This window comes from Pelecanus crispus, chromosome 6 (genome assembly GCF_030463565.1).
Source record: "Pelecanus crispus isolate bPelCri1 chromosome 6, bPelCri1.pri, whole genome shotgun sequence".
Taxonomy (NCBI): domain Eukaryota; kingdom Metazoa; phylum Chordata; class Aves; order Pelecaniformes; family Pelecanidae; genus Pelecanus; species Pelecanus crispus.
Window position 1 is genome coordinate 12,334,905 of NC_134648.1, and position 27,227 is coordinate 12,362,131.

A 27,227-nucleotide genomic window follows, 5' to 3' on the forward strand; every position below is an offset into this window, starting at 1 on the left:
GTGCTTGGTTGTACAAAGATAATTAAGGAATTATTTTAGGCAGAAAATTAAATCCTCATTTTCCTTTACCACTGTTGAAGGATACTATGAGCAGCAACAGGAGACGATTACCCTTAGTGTAAGTTCCCAGTGCAACCATCATCCTCCACAGGAGGCCAAAGGATGTGCTTGTGGTTGTGGATGGTTTGGCTCTTAAGTTTCAGCATTTTCTCCTTTTTCTTTTGGTCTGAGGCAACAGGCTATCTTGGGAATAGCTCTTTGCATGGAAGGCTAGGCACTTTTTTTAAGGTGGAGATGTTTTGGTATCTAATCATAGAATCATAGAATCGTCTAGGTTGGAAAAGACCTTTAAGATCATCCAGTCCAACCATTAACCTACACTACCAAGCCCACCTAAACCAATCAAGGGTAGACTGGACTAAACCATATCCCGAAGTGCCACATCTACCTGTTTTTTGAACACTTCCAGGGATGGTGACTCCACCACCTCTCTGGGCAGCCTGTTCCAATGCTTGACCACCCTTTCCGTAAAGAAATTTTTCCTAATTTCCAGCCTAAACCTCCCCTGGCGCAGCTTGAGCCCATTTCCTCTCATCCTATCGCTAACTGCTTGGGAGAAGAGACCAACACCCACCTCACTACAGCCTCCTTTCAGGTAGTTGCAGAGAGCGATAAGGTCTCCCCTCAGCCTCCTCTTCTCTAGGCTAAACAACCCCAGTTCCCTCAGCCGCTCCTCATAAGACTTGTTCTCCAGACCCTTCACCAGCCTTGTTGCCCGTCTCTGAACACGCTCCAGCACCTCAAGGTCTTCCTTGTATTGAGGGGCCCAAAACTGGACACAGTATTCCAGGTGCGGCCTCACCAGCGCCGAGTACAGGGGGACAATCACCTCCCTGCTCCTGCTGGCCACAGCATTCCTGTTCCAAGCCAGGATGCTGTTGGCCTTCTTGGCCACCTGGGCACACTGCTGGCTCATGTTCAGCCGGCTATCTACCAACACCCCCAGATCCTTTTCTGCCAGGCAGCTTTCCAGCCACTCCTCCCCAAGCCTGTAGCGTTGCATGGGGTTGTTGTGACCCAAGTGCAGGACCCGGCACTTGGCCTTGTTGAACCTCATACAGTTGGCCACGGCCCATCGATCCAGCCTGTCCAGGTCCCTCTGCAGGGCCATCCTACCCTCCAGCAGATCGACACTCCCACCCAATTTGGTGTCATCTGCAAACTTACTGAGGGTGCACTCAATCCCCTCATCCAGATCATTGATAAAGATATTGAACAAGACTGGCCCTAAAACAGAGCCCTGGGGAACGCTGCTCGTGACCGGCTGCCAACTGGACTTAACACCATTTACCACAACTCTCTGGGCTCGGCCTCCCAACCCTTTTTTTACCCAGCGAAGAGTATGCCTGTCCAAGCCGTGAGCTGCCAGCTTCCCGAGGAGGATATTATGCCAGTGTTACGCAGCTGTGCATGCTCCACGTGCCTGTAGGTTGTTACTCTTCACAGCAGTTTGAAAGCAGGGCAAAGTCAGGAAGTAGAGATGTCAGGAGGAACAGATGAAACATGCCAGGAATGCATCATGAACACAGATGGGAAGTTCTGCTTATGAGAACTGTGTAAAATTAGAGTGGAGGGTATACAGGAAAATAGCAATGGCAAATCTGCCATTGACTGTAGGTGAAGCTGAGGACCTAAATAAGCTGAAAGCTGGTATCTGCAGTTCCATTTCTGAGAGCATTGGGGAACTGGAGAACCTGGTGGTAGATGAAGCCAAAAAAGTGGTGCTGGCAAGCCAGACACGCTGTTCCTCCACAACTTGCTAGGTCTTTGGCAGGAAAGTACATAAACAAGAAAGTGTTACCAGAGCAAATGTCTGAAGGGACAGAACCTTCTATAACAACAGTCACTGGAGAAGAAACGATACAAGATTGCGCTCAGTTCTCTGTTTCTCATCAACCTACTCTCATGTAAATTATATGGGATGAGAAAGGTCTCATCAGTATTTCCTTGCATGTGTTTTTTAAACAACTTCATTGGCATAGAGGGACGCTAGTAACAGTCAGAAGCACTCCTTCGCTGAACCTCTTGGCAGGCTGCTATTCTGAAACTAGGATGGAGTGGAACTAGCATAGGAGTTTTCTTGGTATCGGTTTCTACTTCTTTTCAGCAGTGTGTGGGTAAGCATTGGCAAGCTTACTGGCCCTGGGTAGGATACCAAAAACTTGCTATCTGGGGGCATTAAGCTCTTAAAAAGGAGACATGCATATTTTTCTGGGAAATTACCTTCAAATGCAAAAGCGATCTCAGAGTTAAATCTCCACCTCCCTTGTGCGCCTGCTGACCTCTTTCAGACAATGACCATTGACTAAACATCAGTAAGGGGCAGAGAAGCAACCTTGACGTAACTTTTGATCTCAAGATCACACTGAGAAAGTCTGAGTTAACCGTGTGGAGAGATGAATTCCATGGGCACATTTTAGTCAGATAGAAAGAGAAGCAGAGTCATTACAGTTTTGCCAGCCAAATTGTGGCTCTGCTCATGGAGAAGGCCATGCCTCCTCAGCAGGCTTACCGAATCAGTCTTCCCCAGTGACACAATGAAACACTGTGGGGGGCTTCTCTAGGAAACTTTTCTGGCTAAGGTTTGGAGATGATGATTAGGACTAATGCAATGAGCTTTAGTTCTCCTGCCAGGGAAATTACCTCCTGCTTTCTAATTGACTTCACTTTCTCTCACGATTATTCCTTTTCCAGAGATTGCACTTAGAAAACAACTCAAGTAAAACAAAACATTGGATTAAAATATCCCAGATTCCATTTTCCAGGTAAGGAATTTAATTCTCTGGCATTGCCTTGAGCTAGGATTTGTTTACAAAATTCCTGGAGCCTTTACCAATTTTTGTCAATCTATGCCAATTACATTTAAGCCTCAAAGTATTAAAGGGCAGCTTTTCGCCAGGAGTGAATAATAATTGCAAACAAACTGTTAAGGATCTCCATTTGCTGTTAGAGAAAATTACTTCCACTGTGGATGTAGAAAATCTTTGGTTTCACTGATGAATAGTTATTCCAAAGTAACATCAGCTCCTCTCAAGTCTTCTCTTCAGAGCTCGATGCTTCTAGAATTTCTTCCTTCACTACTACTCTGCAGCTAATATCCTAACTCTTTTGGTAAAATGAATTGTTCACTCTTTTCTTTTTCAAATAGAGTTTAATTAGCCCATCCCACCCTAGTGACTCCTCAGTAATTAACTTGCAAGCCCTGCAGATTTCAAACACCTGCTGGGCAGGTGGAGCAAATGAAAAAAACACTGTGTCTCATTTTGGACATAACCTCAGGATTAATGAAATCTGTTATCATGCACAGCAATTCCTGAAAGCATTATGTAAATTCAAAACTGAATATCTCACAATTCTCTGGTGTTTTATCAGAGTATATTTTTCTGTTATCTATCCTAACAGTCTCTGCTAAAAGTAATGGTAATAAATAATATAATAATAAATTCTCTGGTCCTCTATTATTAAAGGCATTCCACAAAATTGGTGAAAATCTCTTTTCATTACCCAGTTTTTTAGGTATTTTGCTGACATTTGTTAACACTCCTGGATAATTCTGTTTCTATTTAGAGCAGCTAGGATTAGTAACCAGCTGTCTGGGATTATATGTATATAAGATATCTGCTAAATGCACTCCTTTATTTAACACACAGACTGTAGGATCCAGGTCTGATTCTGCTCTCTGTTACAGTGGAACAGAAAAATTGGTAGAAAATACTTCTGTGCAATTACATGAAATGTAACTGTGGTATCCTTTGGCAGCTTTTTGAATTTAAGCAAATTCTACTCCTGTACATTTTAATATAGCTGAGATGAGAATTTATCCTATAACAGACTATTTAAAATGTTCTTCTAGATCTTTATCTGGCACAAATCAGTAGCAGCGCTCGTGCTCTCATTCATTTAAGCAGCTTTGTCATGGGTCCCAGTACAGCCTTGATCTACATTTAAATCACTTTACACAGGAGAGGGAAGTAAACCTGAATGGTTTGTATCCTGCAGAGATGTTCTTACTGCATAATATTGGGTAAAGAGGAAGACCTTTTTTTGAATTGTGTAGAGAGGAAGGTCAGGCCTAGGGGGCTGTTTTAAAGGGAATGCGTGGACATGTAAATCCAGGAGAGTGTTTGGAGCTGTGAATTGCAAGTGAAAGAAGGTGCTTCCTTGCAGCAGGAAGCGTGTGAGTCGTTGTGGCAGACAGGATTCATCTTCTTCCTCCTCTTGAGGAATAACCGTGCTTATGGAGTTTTCTACTCTTATTCTTTCTTCATTACAGTCCGATCTTCAGAGGAGTCTCATGACCTTGACAGTGGAGAACACTGGGGAGATACCCTCTTGCACAGTGTTTTTTGGATGTATTTATCAAATTTTTGAAATATTTGTGTAAACTCAGCAAGAATTGCAATCTTGCTAATGGAGCAGAACCCTGCAGAACTGATGCTGGTCAGACACTTCCATTCTTCACGCAACTGAAGCAGAGGAAGAATAGAGTTAATGCAGCTTCAAATAAAAAATATTTTTCAAAGTTACTCTGGTTTTTAAAGTTGCAAAGGAAATGCAGAATGTTGTAAGTTTTAAAGCCATTCTATCTGCAGTTCTTAAAATAACACAGAAGAGAGGAAAAAACCTCAGGTAGTAGCTATTTCTCAAAGTTCCTAGTTGTAGGATAGACAGTGCATACAGCTGAGAACAGTAAACAAACCAAAGTATTTGCTGGGTATAATCCAGAAAATCCTCTTTGGCTTCTGTTTATGCAGACTTCTGGTTGTCTACATGACTTGTGGTCTTCTTTTAGCATGTTTATGACTTACTAGCCTTTTTCCAAAACTAAGTTAAAGTATAGTCTTACAGCATTTACTGAATACCTGTTAAACCCGATGACTTCATTTGATGGCATTTTCTTTACTTTTTCTTACTATTTCAAGGAGAGTTCATGACACCTTGACAGTCTCAGTTTATTATTGCTATTAACATTAGCAGAAATCATCTACTTGGTATCAAAGATGGGAGAGGGCTTTTAATTTGTCATTCATGTTTTTCTGCAAAGAGGAGAAGCTATATTAGGCTTAGTTTTCTTTTTCTATTGCAGTGTAGTTTGCAAATCTTTAAAATGTACTTACTCCCTACTGCCACATTTGCGTACGTCTAGTGCTTTAAGCATGAAAAGAGCAACGGCAAATGGGGATGGAAGATGCTTTTACAGAAGTGAACGTGGGCTCTTCTTCAAAACTGCCCTGTTGTTCTTCAGGTTTCATTTAAAACTGAAGCTCATCTCTGTCTCTTGGGGTAGCTTAGGAAAAATCTTGAAAGTGTGAAATAGCTCCAAGCATGTACAATTACATCTGCAAGTGTTTGAAAAGTACTTTTGAAATAGGAGCACAGTCAAGTGCCAGCCCACTTACCAAAATGGCTGTTTACTGAGATGCCAGTGATACACTTTGGTGAAAGTGGTGAAACAGCTTACAACGTTTATCATAATGTTGAAAGCATTTATGAAAAGTGAAAAGGCTGTCTTGAGTGGGGGAGCTGCTGCTCTCTAAAATTTTTGTGTTTGTGAAGGAGGGGCCAAAACAAAATTCCTCAGAGGACTGAATGGAGATTAGTGAAGGAGAGCTGATCTGAGGAAGCTCAGTACAGCCTGGTAAGCAGGGAAAATCTCATTTTATGTGATTACTGAAAGAGGAAGCCTATTTTTGGTGCTTTGAGTTGGGTGAGTGTAGAAGAGAGCTAGTTTCTGTTTCCTCACGTGGACTTTACTTTTGGTGTGGCTACTCAGTTTTGTATAAAAGTAAAAGCTGTACATATGACTAATTAGCATCACAGCCTCACAGCTCTTGGCAAAATAAAGTTTTCAAAATAGTTAAGTGCTTTCCTATTTACTTCAGGTGACATAGATTTGGGTTTATGATGTGAAACACACTGAGCTTTTAAATCCTCTCAGCTGCACAGATGCAAACTCCACTAATCCCAAAGAAAAATGTGGTCTGCTATTCATTAAATGCAGATGAGATTCCTTTTTTAGTAAGCACATAAGCAGATGCCTAAATTTAGGAACATGTGCAGTTACAATCAGTGGAATATTCTGAGTCTTTTTATCTCCTTTCCTGCACTGGAACTCACTGTGCTGTGTTTTTGAGAGGTCTCTGGCCCAGAGCCTTACTGTGGAACCTGGTTTATTCTGTTGCCTTTGCAGAGTGCTCTGTATATGTAGATTTTATTGACTGTACGTCTGTACCCATCAAGCTTGCTTTGCAAACCTTTCCATACTTACTAAGAACTGAGGAATGCTAGTGCCTAGTATATTCAAGTATTTATTCAGCTGTGATGACAGGAGGATGTAATGAACAAGTATTTTCATTATTTTACTAACTGTACTGGGAGGAATTGGTTGGGTTTGAGCTAGTTGTATTGAGCTATGTTGAGCTAGTGGGGGAGAAGAGACGGGAGGAGGCTGGAAGTTGGCCTGGAATGGCCACTTCTTACGCTGCCCACTCAGTCCTGGCAGTCCAGCTGGAGGGTCCATGGGCTTGCTACTGCTTCTCCTCCTCCTTTTCCAAATCTACTGTTCTTCTCTCAGAGAACCTCTGCTCACCCTTTTGGCTTGCTCGGAAGAGGAGGGGAGAAGAAAGGGCCAGGATGGGGTCAGGTCGGGAAGCTAGAGGAGAGTCTTGGGCAGGAGCAGCAATTGCAGTAGCCTGTCAACACGCAATGGGCCATTAGTGGAGAAAATCATCCCCTTCTTTTTGAATAGGTGAAGTAGGTGGTCTGCCACCCCAGGCAGCTATCCACTTTGCTTACAATTTAAGCTGTCCTTAAACCATTGTAATTAAACAAACAAACAAACAAAAAATCACAAACCCAAAAGTTATTTGCTTATCATCTAAACTTTATGTTAGTTCTAAATACAAAATAAGCTGGATCTTAAAACAACCTTTACACGTGTTAACCATTGTACCAGTAATAATAAAATTCCCTATTGGTAAAATGTGGTTCTTTTGTTTAGTGGAGCAGAAGTTCCGCAATGTGCAAGAATGGAAGAAAGCAAGTTGGGAAAGCATGAAATGGCATTCAGTGCCAGTTGCAGGAGGACTTTCGGCATGGAGAGTTTTGGTTGTGTTGGAATTTGCTCAGGACATTAAATGACCAACATGTCAGCTCCTCAACAAAGAATAAAAGAAAGAGGTACGGATATTAATGGGCATGGGAATGAAAGTTCTAAATAATACAGCAGACCTCAACATTGATCATTTGACCCAGAAGAAACAGTTGTGTATATTAAACTGTGAAGTATCTACAGAATCTGCATGTCACCTTTGAAATGAGAATTTTAGAGGGCTCTGTATCCACTGCCTGCTCAGCCTACAGTGGTCAGCGATGACGTTTCCACTGCCTTCTGTAACAGTGTCGATTACAGATGAGTAAAGATGTGAAACCGCTGCCTCGGTACTGTATGAGAGATCCCCTTCCATCCAGTGGCAAAAATGGTGTGCATTTTGAGCAAAAGTCTTTATAGCTTTAATCCAATGACCAGTGCTTAGTTACTAGTCTTACTGGTTTTACCCAAGGATGTTTGATTAATCCTATCTGACTCCAGGATTAATCCTGTCTTACTGAGGTAAATCTCAAAAAACAAAACAAAGTTCCACAATAATTCAGTTGTTTTACATCCATTTACCACCACCCCCCAAAAGCTTGTAAATGCAGTAGTGTAATTGCATAATACTAGGCCTCCCATAAGTGATCTCTTGTGTTTCCACTTATTTATTCCATGGTAATAAGCGAGGAAAGTTGAGTTTAGAAATTCAGCTTTGTTACTCGGTATCAAGTAGAAGCAGTCCCTATTTCTGGCACCTCCCTGTTTCCTGGATGCCACCTGGTCTCTCATCTGTGAATTTCTGTTGTCTTCCACTCCTGCCTGGAAAAATTACGCAGTGCAACTAACTTACCTAATGACAAACTGTTAGGCAAGCATGAGGTTGTACGCATGGAAGTAATTTATTCAAGTCCTCCTGAAGGCACCAAAGTCACTGGAACTTCCTCTGTGTGAAGTTACTGAATGTTTGGTTGTTCTGTAAAATTAGGATTTAATTTTTACATTCTTTTCTTTTTGTTTGTACAGTGCTCACTATCATGAAATTTGATGGGAATTTTGCAAAATATTATCACAAATAATTAAAAAGTGGCCATCATGTGTGATAGCATGCTGTCTTTTTGGTCCAAGACAGGAAACATGTTAGGCCAGTGCCGTAACTCTCACAAAACAACGGACACCAGAGATGATGAGCTTAAACTGGTTTAGCACTTTAGTTGACAATCTGATCTAATCAGCATTGCAGGGGGGTTTATTCCTGCTAACCAGAACCATGACTTAGAACAAGACTATCATGCTGCTTATTTGAAAAATTAGATTGGTAATTGTGCCCATCTGATTCCTCTGTTTCTGTTACGGGTACCACTACCAGTTCGCGGCAGTTGCACTGCAGTTTGTAATGTTGAGACGTGTGTATCACAAGGTGAAATAAGGTCACCAAATTAATTTTCAGGCAGGTTTTGGCAGATAATTATTGTATCATTAGACTATTATTCCAAAAATTGTTGCATGTTTGCCTACAGGTTGAGTTTAAGTTAGTGCTTTAAGTACAGAATTTTTTGAAATGAGAAAAATAATTTTGCAGTTTAAAATGTATTTCTTGTAATGAGGACAACAGTAGTCCTTTAAGTGATAGTCAATAAATAATTCTTCTGACAACCCTTTATCTTGAAGGCCTGTAGTTAAGCAGTGTTACTTTAAATGAATCGATGCTTTTTTAAAATCTGGTTTCCAAGTATGAGGAACGCAGAGAGGTATTGCTTTGGACAATCTTAAAAATGTGTTTTATGGAATAGTTTAGGTTGGAAAAGACCTTTAAGATCATCCAGTCTTTTCAGAAAGTCTGAAGATTTGGAACTTGCTACTCCTTAGTCTTCAATATCCTTGTAGTGTGTTTTTTTAAAATAAGCCTTTTACCCATTTGAGAAGACAAAATTGGTCTCTGTCAAAATACTGGTGTCAAGGGGTATGGAAATCCTTCAAAGTGCAGTATTGGTACCTGTCAGAGGGCTCTATGTCTTCATCTGGTAAATATTATCAGAGGAAACTGATTGTACTTGGACTTATATATTTCCTTTGATAATCTCTTTCCAGTAAGTTAAAAGCTTTTACCGTAGTTTCAGGTTGTCCAGGCTTGTAGTAACTTTATGTTAACTTTGCCAGAATGATGCAGGGACCTGTCTGGCCTGATTCATGGCACAATTATGGCTAGAGAGGAATTCAATAGGCTAGTAGTGAGAAGATATCTAGTAGAAACAACAATGGCCAGTTTTCAGATCAGAATAGGCTAGTTCTAGCATATACAGGAAAATAGAAAGCTCTTACCAAGACCTTGTTCCCATAAAGTGTTGTTTGCATGCACCTATACAACATAGTTTAGCGTTTGCTTGATGGCATCATAATAATCTTATTTTTCTCCTATATGTTTTCTTACCCTTAGGAAATAACCACTGTAATAGAATTTGCTGGTTAATTAGCAGTTTATAAGTTTGCTACTTGCAGTTCTGAGAGCTCTTTAACAAGTTCTTAAAAAGGCTTAAAAACTTCAGATTTCTCTTAGAAGACAAATTTCCCTGTTTCTTATGCTGCCCTCTAGCGCTGAGCACATTTTGAGAGCCACCTTCAAACATCTTCAGTGTAAAGTAACTTTTGTGCAATGCCTTTTTGGGAACTGTTAGGTTATCAAAGTCTGCCAAGGCAGGAAGCGCCCAACTTCTCTACAGGATCATCTGTCCTTTTTGGGTGAACGTGCTCACATATATGTTATGTAGGACAGGCAGAGTTTTGTATGAATGAAGCGAACATCCAGTTGTCAAAACCTGAAAGCTGCCTATGTTTGCAGCCTGACATCTCCACCAATCAGCAGTTGAATAAAATGAAGGTCAGGACACATAGCCCAAGTAAGTAGGAGGCCTTGCAGTATTCTGTACCAGTGACCTGCAGCCTTCTGGGACCAGTGGCTTCCCCTGTGTCTCCTCCTTGGGAGGAACATCTGGATCTCTTGCATTTGCAAGTGCCTTGATCCTGAGCAAAGTGAAGCCGAGTCTTAGGTGATTCTTTAGCAGAAGTGAGCTGCTTTCTGACATTTTCATGAGTTGGATCATCACTGCAACAACCCACGTTCTGTTGCTGCTCTACCTGCATTACTTGAAAACCAAACTTGCCGTACCCAGGCTGTCCAATTGCCGTGTAAGAACTTGAATTGCTGTCACTGGCTTTCAGTAAGTACATGTTAGCATCCCTTTTTTAGTCTCTTGCAATATATTAACTCATTCCATTATTTCAGATCTGAGAAGACTTGATAATACGAACTTCTTAACTTGAATTCAAAGATCTCCTGGATCTTTCTATCACAAAACATCTAGTATACCCTGATATTTCTGATAAGAAGTCCCTGAACGGAAATGACAAATCAGTACATTATTGAGAATGTGTGGCACAATTAACTTAATCCCTTTATGAGCATGTATTTGATAAATAGTTAGCTCCCCCCAGTCTTGTCTAGCGAACAGTTTATGGGAAAATGTAGGTGATATGTATACAGGGCAAATGCTGTGGAGACAGGTGGCACCCCTGCCCTGGGAGCCGTTCAGGCTCTCTGCATAGTGTTTGTGTCAGTGTGGCTCCAGGGGAGACCCAGCTGGATCTGTCCCAGGCTTCCCGAGGGCGCAGGGTTCCAGGATGCACTATTTGGCCAAAAATGAAAGAGAAAAAAAAGACAGAGCGCTTTGGTGTGGGTGTGAATCTGGGTAAAGATTCCAAACAGCTCTCTCTGGCTCTTACTTTATATCTACTTGTGTCATTCATATAGGGAAAATGTAGTCTGATGTTTACGTTTCTAGAACTTGTAAGTGTCTTCAGGGAGAGAAAGGGCTTCTACTAAACAGCGGAACCAGACTGAATTTCCACCTTAATACATACAATAAGCATGGGATTATTTCTCAGAGAAAAATCAAATTTTTCCAGGAGATTTTGGTTTTTTAGAAATAAATGAAAATAAATGTTAGCAGCACTCTAGAAGCTTACCATTATGTATGTGTACTGGCTGCACTAAAATGCAATAGTGGTAACATATCAATTATAATAATAATAAATTGTGTTTCAAGTTCTCAAAAATTTGTTGAGAATTTTTGGCATTTTCTTCTATATGTGCTGTCCTATACAGTTTAATCTTTAATGTTTCCTGCTGATTGTATACTATTTGTGGTATTATTGTGGCTTCTTGACAGTTAGCTTTTCAGGAAAGGATCACCTTTTTTTTGGATTGTTTTTTTTTTCCCCATGCCCTGTCTGTCTGATCTGTCCAGTGTTGACACTAACTACAGAGTGTGCTGGAATATGCAAAGACTGGATATTGAGTTGAATCCTCTCAGAGTGGTTGTATATGTAGCTTGGATCAGATTTTTTTTTTTTTTTTTTTTTAAGATTAGGGCTTTGCTGCTCATCGTACTCTGTACAGACAGAGTCTGACAGGCTCTGTCAGTCTCTTTGAGGAACCCTGACAACGTGCTGAACTCTAGGTAAGCAGTGGTAGCAGAATTTAACCCACTTAGGTATTTCATTTTTTCTTAGGTGCACTTCCATTAAAGTCAGTTCTTTGGGAACAAAACTAGACTCTGACAAGGGGAATTAACTTGAATATTCAAAACAGTTAAATTCACTTTTCAGCACAAAGCAATATTAACGTTGACACCTTGTCAGTGATACTGTGATTTTTTGGGGGGTGAGAGAATACATAAAATAACCTTTCTGAGGGAAGCTGTGTCACTGTTACTGTAACTTTAGATTTTTGTCTTCTGAGTATACTTTTCTCCATGGCTGATGCAATGTTGTATCGTAGTGAGCTGCTTCTGCCATGGCTTGTCGGTGTTCCGTCATGCTGTACAAACAGGAGGTAATGTTTTCATTTCAGAGCTTAATTCATCTGGTAGAGGATTTATAGCAGTGTCCTGCATGGGATCAATCATTCCAAGACATTAATTACAACAGATTTTGAAAGTGGGATCTTCCTCTGTGTATCTTCCTGTGTGACAAACTTTAGGTAAAGTTTTCACACTTCTAAAACTGTATCAAGGTGCTATGACCCAATGCAAGTCTGGGATTTTTACCTGTCTTGTAGAATAGCCTCTGGCGAGAGGGTATAGAGGGTATAGATTGGCTAACAGATGAAAGGCACATATAGAGGAAAAGGATGAAAGGATCCTTCCTTCTATGGAAAGCTGAAATGCTACTGCCTGCAGGAAGTCATATAAAGATTTTTTGAGTGTCAGGAGCCAGAGTCTGAGGCCATTAGGCCTATGAAACAGTCGGTACTTAAAATCCTGAAACAATTCCCAAAGTACCAACAGAGACAATCTAACACATCAAGTTGCTTGCTCTGAGCTTCTTCATGATTGTCTCAAGAATCTGAAGGCTGCTGAGGTTGTGTGAGAAAGTCAGTTCCTTCAGTTTCTTCAAACTATGGTACTCTTTCATAAAAGCATTTACTAGTTTATCCTGACTTCCCAAAAATCTGGCTGCTGAACATCAAAGAGAGCTGAGGTTTATTTTGTCTGTAATGATAGTCTACTTAGATTCACATCATGAGTCCACCTTGTACGGTAAGGCATGGTTACTGCATTACCTCTTTAATCATTGCATGCTCCTTCCTTTCTAGGCTGGTAAATCAAAGTGTCACGCACTGGAGAACTCAGAAGAGCATGTGTTCAAAGCCTTTCTGCCTACATCCTGGCATCATTTCTGACTCATTTTTCTTTTGTGAGCAACCTGTTACACCTGAGTGTGTGTATTTTTGCTCGGTTGTTGATGCCTTCTGCATGTCTTTAGCTGACATAGGGGTGATTTTGCAGATAGGATATTTTTTCTGACTTACTGTTTATCCCTTCTTTTTACTGGCACTTACTGAAATCAGCATATAAAGTTACACTGCAGATTTTGTAAAGCACTTCTGGTACCATAGAAGGTGTTTTCACAATGGTAAAGCTTTGATATGAAACATTGCCACTTTTGTGAGTAGGCCTGCAGTCAAATGAGGGGTGGAACAAAAAAAAAAAAAATTACAGACTAGTAACAACAACCAACATGTCTGAATCCGTCTCTGCAACTATTTTTGCAGCCCTTTTCTGGCTTGATCCTTTCTCTTACTGTAAACCTGTTCATGGTAACCTTTCTTAGGAAGAAAAGTTGAAATCTGAATGAAGCTGAAAAAAATTAGTGTTTCTTAATGAGCTTGAAAGGTTTTAATGGAGGTAGAGCTAATGATGTCAGTGTGCTTTCCTGTTGAAGCTGGCTATTTTGTTAGTTGCTATGCATGTAAGTGAGGTTTTTTTTTTTACAAGACTTACTAGTTCATTATGCAGAACTATGTTAAGTGAGTTACCATAGTGTAACTACATTACCAGAATTTTCCAGTTGTCATTAGGGATGGGCCTTTCTGCTGCCATTTTCTGTCGCATATTTTGAGCTGGGTTCTTTACTTCAAGGCCTTGTGGTGCTATTTGTAGAAATGGTTAATAATAGCTAAGGAGGCTGTTCTTATATGATGAAACTTCAAGGAGAGACAGGCATGAGAAATAATGAAATCACAACAGAGTCAATTTAGCATCAGTCATAAACTAGAGAAAAGTTATGCAATGCTCAGCTTAGAAAAATAAATAAGGGAAAAAGCAAAAGAGGAAAAAAAGTGAATTACTGGCAGCAGTTGATGGTCCAAATTAAGCAGCACCAAGGAGGGTAAAGCACGTGTGGTATACTGACTTGTGAAGTACTGAACTCTTACTGTTCAGGACTGTCTTTATGACCTCTTCTGAAAACCAAGTAGTTGTTAACTGCAGATGCATATTGGAAGAGAGGACAACTGATTTATTTTAAAGCTTAAAGGCTTCCATGGATAGATCATGATACAAAATAAACAGCCACAGTGCCAATTATAGATTTAGATGCTAAATTGCTTTAAAAATTATTCCTTATAGATGCTTTAGTATCATTGTGCCTCAGGTACCACTGAAATTAGATTAAACAAGGCAGTATTCCTTACCCATTTAATCTGCTAAGTGCCAGCTGTTAATGTTATTACATGAGTTCACAAACTTACTAGTTAAGGCCATCGGAAACTTGAAACAGCCACTGATGTTCTCATGGTCTTTCTTAAATCTTGATAAGGAAGTATGAATGGGCAAGATCAGCACTTGCATGGCAGATACACAAAGAATAGGTTGATGCATCATAAAATTATACTGGTGACAAAACTGAAGACAGTCCAAGAAAGGTCACTGCTAAACCTTTGCATAGCCAATGCAATCAGTGCTGTTAGAGGTGCAGTTTGTGGTTCTGAAACAGAGATATGCATTTGTTGGGTAGAAAATATCCCCATGTAATTAAATAATTACATTATGCAAATGGTAATTAAATAATTCTATTTTGCCAAGATGCTTGAATACTACTACAATTACAGTTGGGTACAATAGTCTTCATTTCCTTCCTTTCACAACTTAAGAATGCTGTTGTAAATTAAGTGGTTGTCCTGTACTACCCTGGAAATAATTGTGTTTTCATGGTGGGCAGAATAATTCCTGTGCCATTATTGGCTGTTATCAAATGATGCTATAAATATGCTTGGTGGCAATCAAGAAAATCCTTTCCTGAATTCCCTGCTGTCTGATCAGGTTTTTTATCATAGTGTTCTTTGAGTACCAGTTGTATGAGTTGCCTTACAAAAACTGGCAGAGACAAATGTGTATTGAGGAAAAACTAACAAAGTAAGCATGGGTTATAAATAGATAACAAATGACGGAAGGGAGAGGGAGGAAAGGGATACACTGGTACATTACAACAGTTGAGATCAGTAAAAGGAAATGCATAACTTTTGATGGGATAGGGTCTGTCTTTTCTTGTTGCTTCTAACACATTGCTTGTCTGCAGTTCCTTACTAATAATGAGGGATAGACATTTTGTTGTCTGCTTGTTTGCTACTTGGTTGTACACCCTCTGAAGAAAGCAAGTATTTAATTTATTACCAATTAACACAAACATTTAATTACTAACTTGGGTATTAGGAAATGAAGACAACATGGGGTACCTCCTACTCTTCTGACCTTGGCCGCCTCTCATTTCCTGTTTGCTGCTCCCTTGTATCCTTGCTCCCTCTTCCTTGTCATTTTCTGCCCTTTCTTAAATATTTTTTCACAGAAGTGCCACCAGTTTCACTGATGGGCTCAGCTTTGGCCAGCAGTGAGTCTGCTGGGGAAGTGGTGAAGTCTGGCACAGGGCAGCACCTGACCTCCCACAGAGGCCACTCCTGCAGTCCCTCTGCTACCCAAACCTTGCTATTTGTACCCAATACACTAGAAAAGGCTATTGAAACCTCTGTGTTTGTGTATTTCATTACAAGGGCAGCTCATTCAAGTTCATTCAAGCTTCAATTGCTATAAAAAACATAAAAAAAAAAAACCCAAAAATTGCTATAAAAATATCTTTTATTACTAGGAGAGAATTGGTTTCATGTCGTGTACAATCTGGATTTCAGCGGTGTCTTCTGATTTGGTGTCTCTGACTTATTCTATATAATGAGCAGTAGAAAGAGGAGAGTGAATTTCCATCTTGGAGGCTGCAGTCAGTGAGACCAGATGAAGCAATAGGTTTTATATGAAAAGTTAATGTAGAGAAGACCCCGTGTTAACATTTGCAGCAATGTGCTGCAGGTGGTAAGCTTTCTTCCCACAGGAAAAATGGAACTGATCTTTCCTTTTTAGTAATAACTGAGCAGATAAATGTGCCTACCTTAGTATTGCTTCAGGCAGTACTACTTACTAGCTCACCTTTGAGCCTTAGCTTCTCATGATCGTTCTGCAGTTGTAGAAGCAAGTGGTAAGAAGAACTGGCTGTGAGACTTCAGGCCAAGATGTTTTCAGAGACTAAGGCATGAAATACGCTTGTTGACTAGTCAAAAGGCAGCTGATGGTCTTATAGTAATTGTTTTTATTTCTTGTGAGAGACTGCCTGAATAAAGTCGCTTCCCCCAAGGGTTTTCAGCCAAATAAAGGGAAGAAAGACTTTGACATCAGAAATGTGTGCTTAATTCCATTGATTGGAATTGTAATTGAAAGTTCTTTGTGTGATCAAATGGTTATGGTTTGTGAGTACAGCTCTTCAGAAATGAGTTTTTATTTAGTTGGTTAGTTGTTAATGGCTCTGGAGACCATTCGTAAATAACTAGGACTTCCAGAAAATGAAGACTTATTTTTTTTCTTTGTGATTCACTAGTTTATGACAACAAACTGGGGTCAGGTAAGGCATTTGATCTTTCTTTATTAGTGTACCGTATATCATGAAGTGTTTACAGAGAGAGGGGGTTCTCTGGGTTAGATTGTGTGGTCACCTGAGTAAAGACCGAAGGGCTGGTGGGAGGGGTGAGGCAGTGCTGTTACAGAGCGCCTTACAAGTCACCGTGAACAGACTTCTTGAGCAACTAAATATTGAGAATGAATGCTGTGATTTCATTGTACTGGAACTCTTCTTAAATTAAGTTCTAGGTGTATCATTTCCCTTTTTTCCCTATTTGTTATAGCAGACAGAGATGTAGCCTTGTGGAGCAAAAGCATTTTGTAATGACACAAATATTACAAAGTGATAATCCCAGTAGCATCATTACACACACCTAAATATGGATGACAAATTCGAATGGGCTGGATTGGTAAACTGGACCATAAAATTATTGTGTAGCTGCGACTGGTTTGCTGTTTAAACATGGATGCCAAGTGCAGTGAATTTTTTCTCTCTCTTGAATCTGTAGTTTGAAATAACTTATTTTACACACAGACCTCCGCAGCCATTTTGTGTGTTCTGTACAGACTCTGTCACCTCTTCCTTTGTCTTTGTTTTTCCCCTTCAAAACTTTAATCTTTTTCTAGCAAGATAACTCAGGCTGAAATTAAATAGTTCATCTTTGTGTATAAAAACAAAATAACATTCTTGTTGTCTGATAAGAATCCTTTTGAAATTTAGTTCATTTAGATTTATCAGTCCCGGCCTTTAGTCTGATTTTGATGAAAAAGAATTGTTTTTAACTAACTGTATTTTGAATATTGAATTTTGAGCCTTAGGTGCTAATAGTTACCCTGCCACAAGAGGTATGTGAGGGCCTGTTATGTGAAGACTTACAGGCTGCTGTGAGCCGGCAGCGTGTGCTGTTCTGTGTGGTGTTCTCCCTAAAGTTGTGCTTTTTCAAGTAACGTAGCCTAGAGCCTGTTGGAATGAAAGTCTAAAATTGTTTCTTTTTGTCTTTTGTAGAAGCACCACCAAAACTGGAAGAAAATCCTGCTGAAGCATTCACTGACTCATCTCTCTTTGCTCACTGGGGCCAGGATCTCAGTCCTGAAAACAGACGTATCGCACTCAAACAATTCCAGTATTATGGCTACAATGCTTACCTGAGCGATCGCTTGCCACTGGACAGGCCCCTGCCTGACCTTAGGCCTAATGGGTAAGTGCTGTAGTTCAACCTAGCATTGTAGGTCCTGAGTGGTAGAGTCTGTTAGCTCTTTTCCACCTGCAAGTCTTGTGTTGCGTGATCACATAGAATGTAGGTTACGTACGATGGTGTTGTGTCAAGGGGGGTTGGAAGGTACCCAGTTTATCGTTGTAAGTCCGGTCGCGTTCAATGTACTGAACTGTTACGATTACGGATGCACAAATAACATAGGCACCTTTTGTCTAGTCGCGTTGCATGAACTACCACGGCCACACTTAAAGCGTCTGGTCGCGTTCAGTGAGAACTGTCACGCTAGACCAATGAATCAAAGCAATTTATTAAAGCAACAGACACATGTTCTTTGGATTACCGGCAATAAATTCACTGACTGCAAGGCACATGCAAATACCAAAAGCATGAATAACACGGATGCATCAAAGACATAAAGCGACTCTGTATAGAGGTTTCTAAGTTTCCCAGGGAGGTACTTGGTATAACCAAGTGTTCAAATCTTACCCAAAGGCATCGCAATGGGGGGGAAGAGAGGCTCAGCCTGTCAACTGATCCCAGAAGTCAGAGTGGTACGCGATGGTATCTTCCCTAACATCCCCTCTGTCTTAGGCTAATTTATACTATTTTTTACCTTTCGGGTGGAACTTGAGTGACTCTAGTCATACATATTTTTGTTATGATTGGTGTAAAACTTTCTCGCTTCGTTTTAAAGGTATAGACTAGGAAAAATTCAAAGCGCAAGCTCAGTGAGGAGTGGTCGCACCTCAGAGGTGGGCAGGTTTTAGGATGGAGGTGTGTTTTGGTATTATAATGATATTATAATGAGCAAAGTTTACCAAAGGACAGCATTTTGGCAAAAACATGACAGGTTGTTGGCCCAGGGTCTCATATTATACCCTTTCTATTGTCCTTCTTCATTCATCCATCGTTTGCCCAAGTTGGCAGTGTTCCATTATATTGCACTCTGTTCCTTTGGTAAGTACATCTGCAACAGATCATTTGCCATGTTCTGGCACGGTCAGGGCTATACAGGGACTAAAAGCAGCAGCAATAATGCGACAAATGCTTCGTCTTTTCATGTCCATAGATAGACCAAGTCTCCGGGATTGACGGAGTGTACTGGGGAATCCAAGGGCACAGGAGCTGCCCCAGCTGGGCAGAATGCTTCACAGCAGTCCCATCTGGGGTGCCACACAGAGCCTGGCTGCGGTGTCTCCACACTGCTCCACCTCTGGGCAGTTCCTCTTAGAGCCAACACACCAAGTTCCCCTGGTGCTGCCAACGTCTAAGGTTGCAGGCCTAGGGAACTTCCATGAAAAGGATTCCTTGCATGCCAGCTGCACTCCACTCTAGAACCTTCTTCAATGCTGTGCCTTTCCTAAAATTGTGAATCTAAGTTTAATCTCTAAATCACCTCCAGCAATTACTCCACAGATGGCCAGAATGAGTAATTTCTATCAAATATATGAAGGCTGGAAGTTTCAAATGTCTCCTGAAACAATGGAGTGCCCAAATTAAGTCCTATTAAAATCCGTTAAAAGTTCCTCAAGATCCTTTGTAACCTTAATCTCACCTACCATTTACATTAGATAGCAAGTGTTTTACTGCTCTAGAAGAATAACCTTTTTATGTTAAATTTCAATTTTTTCACAAGATCTGACTAAGACAAGGAGAAAATAAGAACTGCTCTTTTTGAAAGCCCAGAACTATCTGATAAAGATCAGTAAGCAGGTGAAAATGTTGAGCTGTAGTGGCAAAAGACACAATTTAGTCAAGCGGTGTGTACCAGCTAAAAGCCCGTGGAGCCTCCTTTTCTGGGCTGTTCTCTGCTGGGAAGCATGCATGTCAGGCAGGGTAAGTATGTCCACTGTTATTCCACAATGACTCGGTGAGATGGATGGGACCAAAGGAGTGAACAACCTTCCTTTTAGTGCATTGGAGGCCTGTTCTAGTAGGACCGTTCACAGAGACAGTTAATGCTCAGCTTCTTTGCAGCCTTGGTGATACATCTGATCCTTTGAACAAACAGCAGCTCTGGGGATGGGGAAATGGGTGGAGGGAAAACTGCTTTTTTGCAGCTCATTAAAAAAAATAAATCTTTAAAATAAACATCATGGGTACTTACTGAATTGAACTGGTAACCAAGATGTGAGAGGCTTCTTAGTTCCTTGCCAATTCCAAAAGCAATCCCAATGTGATCTTACTTACTTCCTTTAACCAAATGTTTTAGTAACTAAAGCAGTAAGCAGTACATTTTATCCTGTATTAAGTTGTCTGGTATTAATGAAAAGATATGAACACCATTCCAGGCAACAGTTTAGCAATTTTAATTATATTTATGCTATATCTTATTATGTATCACATTTTAGAAATGGTTATGTTGTGGATTTGCTGAAATAATGACTTTAAGGAAATCAAGATCCATGCAATTATATTTGTATTTTGGTTAAATCAATGTAGCACTGTCTGTAGGGACAATCTTTTTTTTAATTGTAAACTAATTTAGAGGAAAAATAAATATTCTGTAACTAAGAAGACATCAATGACAGAAATGTATCTGTTCTTATACCTCTTTTGAAATGACTCTCCTGAATGATTTCAATCTAAATTTTTTATAACTCTGGACTTTAAAAATTAAAAGGACAGTGAAAATGAACATTACGGTAGCTGAAAGAAATAAATTAGGGTTGGGATTTTAAAAGAAACTCCAGTTAGAAACAAATCATGATCCTAATTTCTGTGAAATTTTTGGTCCTCAGTTAACTGTCTGCCAGAAACATGTTAGATTTTACAGTACGTTTATGGATGCAGGCATACGAAATAATGGCTTGATAATGGTAGCTCAGGAAGATTCCCCCCCGCTTTATCATGGCTGAGGAGCAAGTAGGTAATCTGACACCAAAAGGTAGTAAATTCTCATACTGAGGGAAATGAGGAGTGTTGCCAGGTAGTATGTACACTGTTTGCTGTATATACGGCAGCCTGTGGAGTACAGAGCTACAGGGTATTCTGAAAATCATGTTGCTGAAAAAAGAATTCCCACTCCTGATATGCGAACTCACATCTGTGTGAGAGCACATGCATGGCTATTGTGGGGGAAAAAACTACCCTGCAAGAGTATGTTTTCCGCTATAATAATCAATTTTTAGGATTTGTAGCACCTGTTTTTAAAGCCAATTGCATTAGTCACTTCCGGAGTCTGTACAGATGTATTTAAATTATCCATGGACAGATACTAGGCCCAAGCAGCATAGCATGAAAGCCAAGGACAGCTTGGTCTGAAGAGAGCGCGCAACAAGTGGCATGGAGATGGAGTTAATCGACTGTGCTGGACCTTAGTCAGTTGTGGTATTCCTGTTCTGACCAGAAATGCACGAAAGCACAGATATGACAAGAGGTACCACAATAACTCTGGGCAGAGTCAGCCTAGATCTAACCAAGCTCATTAGCCTGGATTTAGCAGTGGTTCTGCAAGAGTCAACATGACACTGGAATCCCAGCAAAGGCTTGTGGGCAGGTAGCTAAAGGAATGGAGTTCGTAGAGATACGTCTGGGCTCAGTAGTGGTCTGTCATGTGTATTCATAACCTATCATATAAAGTATAGGAAGTTGGAAAGACAATAGAAATACACATATAACTGAAGTCTAATGTAATGAATATATGGTTGGCCCCAGTCAAGACTGGGACAATTAAGTGATCTGCCAGGAGTGTGTGGTGTTAGTAGTCCCTTTTAAATCATACTGGCATGACTCAGCCTTGACCACCTTTCTGCCTGCACTGCTCTGAGAATTCACATAAAAATAGCTTAGCACAGGAGCTCAGCATTTCTTTGCAAGGTTCTGCAGTGGGAAAGGCCACTCCACATATGTAATAACCCTGTATTATAACATAGAGGATTTTCTAGGGTTGATATTGTCAACATTTAATACCATAAGAAAACCAGAGGACAATTAGAGATTGCTGAGCCACAACACATGTGGAGGAGAGGGCAAATATTCAGCCTTGCCCAGTCTTCCAGTGGGGGTGGCATGCAGAGGTGGGAGACTGCATTTAGTAGTTAGGGCAGTGCACTCTGCCTAAGCCCCTGAACTCTGGCTTCTCTGGAAAAAAATGACTATCAGTCAGATGGTCACATCCAGCAGATTGCAGTTGGATCAGGCTGTGGCAGTTGTCACATCTAGCAGTGGGACCTTCTCATGTTTTTAGGTACTGCAGAGTGTTTTCTAACCCTCTGTACAGCCATGAGCCTCATGTCCTGTGATAAAATGTTCAGAATTTGATTTTTTTTCACTGTGAATATTTGCACTAGTACAGAGGAGTCCCCAGCACAGTGGAGTCCTCAGCCCAGTCCAAAATAATCTGTTATAATATAGGTTATAATAAGTAGCTCCCCTCGATATCCCAGCCTCCTGAAGTAATCATCACATCCTGAAGTAGGCTGCGTTTTTGCAGTGCTTAGTAGGTCGTATAAGAAGTATTGTGGAGTATTGCTTATACTGTCTCTCCCAAGGCCTCCATTTATTTTCTGCTGCTGAAACTGGGTGCCCTGCTGTTTACCACTCTTATGTGCATCTGTTAGCCCGTAACATATCTACATCACAGACTAACAAATAACTACTGGCTCTAATGAGCTTGGAAGCATTGAGGAAGGCAGCGTTGCCCTTGCTGTGTGCAGGAACAGGATAATACTTCTGTGTTAGTTATAATTCTGTTGTACTCATTAATTTTAAGTAGGGCAGGCAGTACCCACAAAGCTTGTCGTGAGTGAAATGTTGAACAAGCTCACACAGAAAGACATTATTAAAACTTAGGTTGTTTAGGGATCCCGAAGCTGTGTACCAAATTTCCTTTCAAGTGGATGCACCTAGGATTCTACTTTGTTGGCTTGTGAATTTTTTGTTGGCTGATCCAGTGTGCTGAAGCACATGTGGGAAAGAGAGAGTAACATTCTTCTTTGCTTATGTGATGAGAGAGTAGGGAGTAGTGGAAAAAGGGGGTGTGCAGCAGGACCCCAGCAGAGGAACTGTTCTGCAGAGTTCTGCTCCTGCACAGCCCATACGATATGAAGGAGCTGACCAGTAGGCATAAATCAACTTTTTCAGTCAGTGTAACTGCAGTCAGCCAAACTTCTTTTGCATTGGTAAAAACAGTACTTGTATGAAGAAGCGCAGTCAGGAAGGGTGGAGGGGGACAAGAAGCATTTAAAGCTTAGATGTTTTTTCTTCTTTGGAGATTGCTAAATAGCGTGGTATATAGCATTTGGCTTGTAGCAGGTTTGCCCTTTTCCTAGCTGAGTCAGTGCTGTTTGGCATCTAGACAAGTGCAGAGGAGATGTTTCCTGTGCAGAGAAAGGCTTTGGTCATTTTGTAAGTACTTCTTGTTTCAAACAGTTCACCAGTCCCAAATTGTATTGCTTTGAGTCTCAATTTGGCAAGGAACAATGGCAGAAGCCTTGAAGAGCAGCAGAAATAGGTTTGTGATAAAGTGGGCATAAACAGAGCAGGGTGGATATCCGCTGAATGCAAATGTAACTACAAGGGAGAAAAACTAAGTGTTGGCTGGTTAAGGAGAGTGATGCATTTTAGGAGAAAAGCTGTTTATGTATATGCATCTGTCCAAAATGTCCATCAGTGTTATGGTGGTATATGCAGTCCTGTATGTAGTGTGCAAGATGTCAGACCTGTATGTTTTCCTTTATTAAAACTGATGTAAGAAAAACACGCGATCTCAAATTGTGAGGTTCAGGCCGAGCATTTGCATGTTAGCTCTGCTTCTCCCCAAAAGCCAGCTCCTGCAGACTTGCATTCCATCAGCGTTTGCTTCCAAATGCATCCATGAAACAATTCTGTTTTGCTGGGCTTATGTTAGTTACAGATATGGCTCCATGTTAATTTCTGACCAAGTTCTTTTGTTTCTACTCATGAAAGATAGCATAAATACTGCATGTTGTATTTGATGTTTCAAAGGAATCCTTTAAAAAGGGCACAAAAGCCTGGTACTTTACCTATTGTATTGTTTTGGACAGAAGTCCTAAAATTACCAAATTATTCAGCATTCTTGTTGAATACCTAATGTTTAATTCTGTCATATTTCCTGCTGTCTTTTACTCATCTCTCTACTTTTGATTCTTCTTTTTCTTGTCTCACTTTTGCCTGCCTTCAAACTGACTCATAGCAGTGGTGTGTACTGCCTGAGTGGCCACACTGTGATTCTGATCTGTGTGCTTCAGTTTGTCCTGTCTGAATGTATCTCCTCAAATGACTGCTCCAGAAGTATTTAATATCACTAGCAGTGATATCAAATCAGCTGCAGTCTCCAAGCTGCTATAATAACCTAGGTTAATAATGATGTACACTTGTTGGTTTTGATCTTCCACATTGTCTCCTTTAGCTGAAAGAAGACGCGATGCGGTAATCTGTGCGCACTCTCTCCCTCACATTAATGTGTCATAACATGTGAATGTTCTTTCACTTGTCATACATTTACACTAAAACATACTCAGAATAATCCATGGCATAATACTGTGAGAGGCTAGCAATTTTTGGCCAAATAGCTATACAGAATTCTTTTCATGGTCATCCAAAAATGAGTTTTACTGAGATCATCAACTCCCAGCTTACTGTTCTTATTGCTCGATTCGGAGAAAGGTCTTGGTTTTAAGTACCAAGAAGAAAATGGACCTTTATTGTATAATTTTATCGACATGAATAGCTTTTATTAAAAGGAGTGGGGAATCAGTCTGTTACAAATAAATCTATGCTGTAAGATGCTTAGGAGACCAAGAGCTAATCACTCTTGTGTTACGATCTTGGAACTTATCTGCATATTTATCAAGTTCCCTGCCTGTTATGTAATCTTTCCTTATTACAATTTTTTTGTGTGTTTTTAAGGATTGATGCCAGGAGAAAAAAAAAATGTTAGCCATGTTTGCTTTAGTTATAACTATATTCAAATTCCTGACACGATTGTATGCCTGCCTTTGCTCCCTTGTAATAGAAAATGATGACCACAAAGATTTCTAGATTTGCAGCAGAAGTACTGCCTTGCTGACTGTAGTTCTGTAATAATAGATTGTAATCTTCAACAATCAGGAAAAAAGACCTTTTTATATGTTGTTCAATGCTAGCCTTGTTAGCATAGTTCAGTTAACACTTAAAATACTGATAATAGCAAAAAAAGAAGAAGAATGATCACAAAATGAAATTATAAACATAAATAGTTGAACTGGAATTATTACAAGACTCAGTTCTTTTGCAAGAGTTTTAGTCCTATTTATTTCATTTATGCCAGAGTGGGATTTTTTTTCCTCCCATACATCTTGAACTTCCATTTGCCATTTTGGCTGATGACAAAATGTTACCAGATCTTGAAGAAAGTACAATTCTGTTTCTGCTTGTGCTTCTGAGAAATTCTTATTCTGTTGGAACTAAAGCTCCCTCCCACATATGTTCTCAACACAATACCTTAACCCCAAATGTTTTAGTAATATGATGTATTGGCTCCTGGTTTTTTAAAAAAAAGTGGAATAGATGACATAATTTAGTGATTAAAACAAAAAACATGTTCTGTTGCCATTGTTGGCTGCAATACCTGTGTAACTCTTGGTGAAAGGTTCTTAAAAATTGCAGAAAATAATTCTTTGTTCATAATTTATATACACATTTATAGAAGGTCTCAGAGATAAGTTATTAATAGAGGAACTCATTCTTGCTTAGTTGTTCTTACTGCACAGTTATGCTGAACTAATTTTAATGTGACTGGCTAAATTGTCTTATCACAATGCATGTATTCTAGAGGAATATAATTGTGGACAAATATTTGAAAGAAGATTCATAATGTATGCTGTCCTCCATTTACCAGAGTTGTGCTTGAAATAGAACACCAGGAGTTTCTCTAAATTTCTGGTAACCATGACAACTGTTACTTTAGTGTTATTAGCTCAATGTAATTTAGCAGAGTAGGTTGCTAGAGGTAATTTTTTAGCTACTGTGGTGGGTTGACCCTGGCTGGATGCCAGGTGCCCACCAAAGCCACTCTATCACTCCCCCTCCTCAGCTGGACAGGGGAGAGAAAATATAACAAAAGGCTCGCGGGTTGAGATAAGGACAGGCAGAGATCACTCAGCAATTAGTGTCATGGGCAAAACATACTCGACTTGGGGAAATTAGCTTAATTTATTACCAATCAAATCGGAGTAGGGTGATGAGAAATAAACCCAAATCTTAAAACACCTTCCCCCCACCCCTCCCTTATTCCCGGGCTTAACTTCACTTCTTATTTCTCTACCTCCTCCCCCTGAGCAGTGCAGGGGGACGGGGAACAGGGGTTGGGGTCAGTTCATCACGCGTTGCCTCTGCTGCTCCTTCCTCCTCAGGGCAGGACTCCTCACCCTCTGCCCCTGCTCCAGCGTGGGGTCCCTCCCACGGCAGACAGTCCTCCAGGCACTGCTCCAGCGTGGCTCCTTCCCACGGGCTGCAGCTCTTCCCCAACTGCTCCAGCGTGGGTCCCCTCCACGGGGTGCAGCCCTTCAGGAGCAGCCTGCTCCAGCGTGGGTCCCCCGCGGGGTCACAGCTCCTGCCAGCAAACCTGCTCCAGCCTGGGCTCCTCTCTCCCCACGGCTCCACAGGCCCTGCCAGGAGCCTGCTCCAGCGCGGGCTTCCCCCGGGCTCCCAGCCTCCTTGGGGCACATCCCCCTGCTCCGGCGTGGGCTCCTCCCCGGGGGCAGGGGGATCTCTGCTCCCCCGGGGGCCTGCATGGCTGCAGGGGCACAGCTGCCTCAGCAGGGGCTGCACCAGGGGCTGCAGGGGAATCTCTGCTCCGTGCCTGGAGCACCTCCTGCCCTCCTCCTGCACTGACCTTGGTGTCTGCAGAGCCCTTCCTCTCACATATTCTCACTCCTCACTCCAGCTGCAGTTGCGCAGTTTTTTCCCTCCCTTCTTAAATACATTATCCCATAGGCGCTACCACCACTGCTGATGGGCTTGGCCTTGGCCAGAAAGTGGGTCCGTCTTGGAGCCAGCTGGCATTGGCTCTATGGGACATGGGGGAAGCTTCTAGCAGCTTCTCACAGAAGCCACCCCTGTAGCCTCCCAGCTCCTAAAACCTTGCCATGCAAACCCCATACAGCTACACTGGAATGATACTTGTTATTGTAATTCTAAATAATATTTAGAATTTGTATTTAAAAATCAGTCATAATACTGAAATATGCTCTATACTTCATGGATTTGTTCTTTAGCAAGAGCCTCACTTTGCAGAAGGGCAGGTTAGGGGTCTTGTCCAAGGCCCCTGGATGAGTCCGAGGCACACTTGTCTTTGAAACTTGTATGTTGCTGGTTGCCACACAACCGTCCAATTCTTAGGGCTTAATGGATCTAAGATTTTGATCCATACAGTTTCTTCCCCTTTTTCCCCCTTCAGCATATGGTTTATACACATGTACATGCACCCTTTCTCTGTAGCTATTTCTTGTTCGTTCCCAGAATTACGGAATTTTATTCCTCATAAAACTTGGCATAAAGAGGAAGACAGACATACTTACGAAACTGCACAAGTGCTCTGCATTCTGTGCATGATCTAAGGTGTGTGGGTTTAATTTA

At 40.9% G+C, this 27,227-nt stretch overlaps 1 protein-coding gene across 2 annotated transcripts in view; it reads left to right on the forward strand.

Moving 5' to 3' along the window:
* The window catches only part of GALNT18 (polypeptide N-acetylgalactosaminyltransferase 18), a 259,359-nt gene that overhangs the window by 103,846 nt on the left and 128,286 nt on the right, over positions 1-27,227 (forward strand). For both annotated transcript variants that reach the window (XM_075712750.1, XM_075712752.1), the window contains exon 2: positions 17,435-17,627. In XM_075712750.1, the coding sequence (XP_075568865.1) occupies positions 17,435-17,627 (193 nt within the window). The remainder of the gene's footprint in view (positions 1-17,434; positions 17,628-27,227) is intronic.